The sequence below is a fragment of the Notothenia coriiceps genome, unplaced genomic scaffold, assembly GCF_000735185.1.
Source record: "Notothenia coriiceps isolate Sejong01 unplaced genomic scaffold, NC01 NC01_scaffold00019799, whole genome shotgun sequence".
Classification (NCBI taxonomy): Eukaryota; Metazoa; Chordata; class Actinopteri; order Perciformes; family Nototheniidae; genus Notothenia; species Notothenia coriiceps.
In genome coordinates, this window is record NW_011352500.1 from 1,080,303 (window position 1) to 1,084,658 (window position 4,356).

The window sequence follows — 4,356 nt, forward strand, 5'->3', positions numbered from 1 at the left end:
GTCGGGGGAAGTTACTGCAATGATGGAACTGGTTGCTTGTGAGATTTCCAATAATTTGATACACACTATTTTGTTGCATTTTGCTGACTTAAGACTTCATTTCAAGACAGGATGATAGGCAATAGGTCTAATAAATGGGTAATTATCTGAATGTGCTGAGACATAGCCACAGGCAGCGTTAGGTGTCTGTGTATGACATGTGTCCTTTGTTAGTCAATCTTCCTTAAAAAAAAAAAACAGTCCCCAAAATGTGCACAGCATTAGGGTCACTTTTGTATAAAACATGCATTTACAAAGTGCAGATTCTAAGAATTGAAATATCAAAAGGCTCTGCCAAGGGTAGATGAAAAGATGAAGATATAAAACAAAGAGAAGCATAGCATCCCAGTCTTTTAGGACGGCACATGATGAGAAATACTTAAAAATATATTGGCAGAAGTAAGAAAGACATAAAAGCCTAACGAGCTAGAGTAAGCTACAGTACTAAACACCTGTGTAGAGAGCAGTTTTAGAACAATGATATCCTGTAAGCATCAGTCAGCTGGTTGTAAATCTTTCATTAAGTTACAGGTAAGATCATTCATTACATACTAACGTGAAACAGTTTAAATAATGTACAGCTTCATATGTATCATTTCTAATGCAGTCAAATTGAGTTGTACAATGCATGTTTGTATTTTTGCCACAGGATCAAAACTAATGTATTTTTCAACCAGGTTGAGAATTTCACACAAAAATAAATTTGACTCAAAAGTAGATTTTCTTTTTTTTCAAAATGATTTTGTCTTGATAATTTGATTCAAACTTTAATCTTACCAATGTTTCCCCACATTTCAAACAGGCGATTTACCACTAGCTGCACTTAAAATCCCTGCCACAAGTCCATGATAGTATCAAAAAGCTGGGATTGGTCTTGACATCATACATGAATCAATCTTTGCAATTTCAACATTAAGCAAGAACACAGACTGCACACCAGATTTATCAATATGTTTTGTAACTTACTGAAACAGATTTTAAACCATATCTGAAAAAGCATTGACTCAAATAGACCAAGATGTGATTTTAATACACTTGATATCTCTTTTCCAATTCTATATGTGTTGGTTGAGTCCCTGAGATATTGCTGCCTGTCTGTTTTCTGCTGGTCTGATGGTGACAGTGCTTTTCCATTTCACAAGCTTGAAACGCACACACATACAAAAATGCATTTGCACACACATTCAAGTAGGTCACCCAGATGTGTTTGCTCATGCTCCTTTTCACATTTACAAACACACAATGAAAAAGAGGTCCTGACGTCAAACTATTGCCACTATGGGACGGTGACTTCCAACTAGATCTACATTTTTTTATCGGATGGAGAATGAAATAAATCTTGCTATAAACAACTATCTAAAGTCTTGAGATTTTTAACGTTTTAGAAATACAATGTTTGTATCGGTCCCTCGCATCATACCGCCAAACCCTTCGCCACTTCGATAGTTTTAAAAAAGGGGGAAATGCTTGTGGACACCTGTGTAAGAATCTTAAACCCCAGGTTATTCACAAGGATAGAAACAAGCAAACATACATAAGATATGATTTCTGATCTAGGAAAAGCATTGACAACGCTTATCCAAATACCAAAAATCCAAACCCAATAGTGGGCGTTTCTTAAAGTAGCTGAGGTGTATTAGACCAGCATATAGAAAACATTTTATATTGTCATATATCTTCCTCTTGAATTAAGCAAAAACCTTTCAATCATTGAGACAATCATAAAAGCAAAAATAGTTGTTTGGTTGATTTGCGTAAGCTCCAAGTCAACTGTCCAAACCTCTGAGGATTTGAAGGTATTCAGTGACTAAAATCAACTAAAGCAGATAAAATACTGTTTTCAAATCTAGTTTAGTCCCCCATCTTACAATAGAGTTATAAATACCCAGTAGTTGCGTAGCTGCAGATGTGTACAGGAAACACACGGACATCAACTGCAGCAGCTTGTAAAATGTCCCCTCCCTCCCCTTCCTGCTCGCTGCTACCTACTGATCCGCGGTGCGTTCCAGACCGTCTATGACGCGGCTCAGCCTGATGTTCAACAGCCTGATCTGAGTATCCAGGTGGTCGATTTTCTCTTCCAGTGAACCTGCCCCTCCTCCCCGGCGCCAGTACGCTCCCACAGGCCCCGTCATGAAGTACATAGCCATGATGAAGCACAGAGGCAGCACCGCACGCTCAGGGTCACCCTCAAACTTCTGCAGGATGTACAGGCAGGACAGGGCGAAGAGCAAGACACGTGCCAACCAAAAGAAGCGGCCGAACACACCGTGCAGAAGGTAAAAGAAAACCCCCAGGAATATGGAGAGGACCCAGTAGGCCACAAGAACCGCTGCCACCAGGAGCAGGGCGCGGGCCGGAGTGTTGGTGAGGGATGTGGGGCTGAAGTAGTGGCTCAGGTTAGAGGCTACATAGGGGAGAAAGAGAAGTATATGTTACAAAAGTGTACCTCACTCTGCACCCATCTTTCTATGTTAGAAAAATGTAATAATACATTTAAAACTTACAGTCAATGCCCATCACATCCAGCAAATCTGACCAGATCTTCCAGATGGTGTCAAGAAAAGAGTCCACTCCATGGACAAACCTCTCCGTGGTTTTTGAGAAAAACTACAGATACAAAAGAAATGCAAAAAAAAGGGTAAGACTGTTGGAATGTAGCATTGCATTCTTAGTTTAAGACCCACTGTTTATACAGAGAAGTAAAAACGTTGAAATGGAAAAGTCCTACAGTTCAGCAAAAGAAAAGGAGGGTTGTCAAAATATACAACAAGAGAACTGCAGGGTAATAATACTTCATTAATGTAACATTGCAGTAGCACGTCAGACAAAAGTTCTTAGCATAGACGACACAGGGCTAACTTTAAATTTAAATTAAAGTATTTTTAACACAACACATGTAGAACATCACGCCATTTAGCATTAGTATCTGACTATAAATTGCTTTTGTGGCTATATATAAAAAAACTGATTACCAATCATCATCAGTTAAAACATCAAACATTCCCCAGTTTCGAATGTAATCAGTCCTTTTTAGTTTGCATGCTGCTACCTGTAAAGCAGACACACTGACAAACATGGCTTTCATTGAAATGTACAAGTTCATATGGTCACATGATCTAAATGTGGACTTATGCTCAATATGATTTGAACAGTGAATAACTAAGTATTTAGTCTCACTTATGTCACTTTTGGTTTGGCACCTACATACGGGAAATAACCATGGATGTATAAGGAAATAACACTATATTTAAAAATACAGGAAGTGCAGCTAAGCCAATGAGAGCACAGACGCAATCTGTTTCCTTAGCAAGAGCTGCTATGGTATAGTTTGAAGATGAAGTCGATATAAAGAAGCAGCTATGACCTGAACCAACGGGGCTACTACATGCCATCTGTTTGGTGACATTATGCACTTGCAGATGGGCTCAGAACAATGAATGAGAATATTGGTAAAACAACAAACTATAGTATTGAACTGTAGTTGCATTTAAACACAACTAAAGCCCGTTGTACACGGCAGCACTAAATCAAGTGACACCTTCCATAGATGGATAAAACATGGAATAATGGCTAATTTTTCAAAATGGCATCCGTGCAATAGTAGTTCAGGCCCGGGCGCGCTTGTTTCCTGTTTGCCACACCACAAAACCCGCCCGTCTGCTAGCTTCTTCAAGACACAATGGGCCTTTTCCAGACCATGACTATCCCACACTGACCTTGTATAACCCTCTGATGTTGTCTTCTCCGAAAATACTGCTGAGGGTCTGGTAGATGACGTTCGCTGCCCGTCGGAAGCTGTTCTGGTTGCTGGTCCTGCTCCTGGCCGCTTCGGCTGTGCAAAGCAGAGACACGGAAAGCACCAAGATAAGCGCGAAAACCCGGATTCCCTTCATGCTGCCGAACCCCCGAGATGTCAAGCAGAAATATGTATCAAAAAGGTTAAAATAAACGCAAGGTGAGAATGGGTGTAACTGCCTAAACACCTTGGTGGGGGATGATGAGCCACTGACTGTGATGGTGGTTACAACCCGTGTTGCGTTCAATGATGCCTCGTTTATTCCTGCTCCAGCCTGCGTTCATGGCCTTTTCGCGTAAAAAATTGAATTGGTTACTTAGAAAATACATGGTGTATGTATACAAATAGGACAGCGGTGTTAACGATTCATGCGAATCAACACTGTTTAGAGTGACTTACACACATTTAAGTGTCAAGTTTCCCTGACTTCAATTGTTCCGATTAACATTAAAGGCATCGTTCTACTCATGCGATCTTGAGACACAATAGTTTAATGTGCAGCGTGTTGCTGCCCTCCA

General features: G+C 40.2%; 1 protein-coding gene across 1 annotated transcript; it reads right to left on the minus strand.

The window, feature by feature from the left end:
* Positions 1 to 537: 537 nt before the first annotated feature.
* On the minus strand, positions 538 to 4,126 carry bri3bp (bri3 binding protein). Its single transcript, XM_010779092.1, has 3 exons — positions 3,759 to 4,126; positions 2,547 to 2,649; positions 538 to 2,446 (listed from the first exon to the last, which is right to left on the minus strand). Exons 1-3 carry the CDS (start codon positions 3,933 to 3,935, stop codon positions 2,025 to 2,027), a joined length of 702 nt encoding a protein of 233 aa, XP_010777394.1. The 5' UTR covers positions 3,936 to 4,126; the 3' UTR covers positions 538 to 2,024.
* Positions 4,127 to 4,356: the final 230 nt, after the last annotated feature.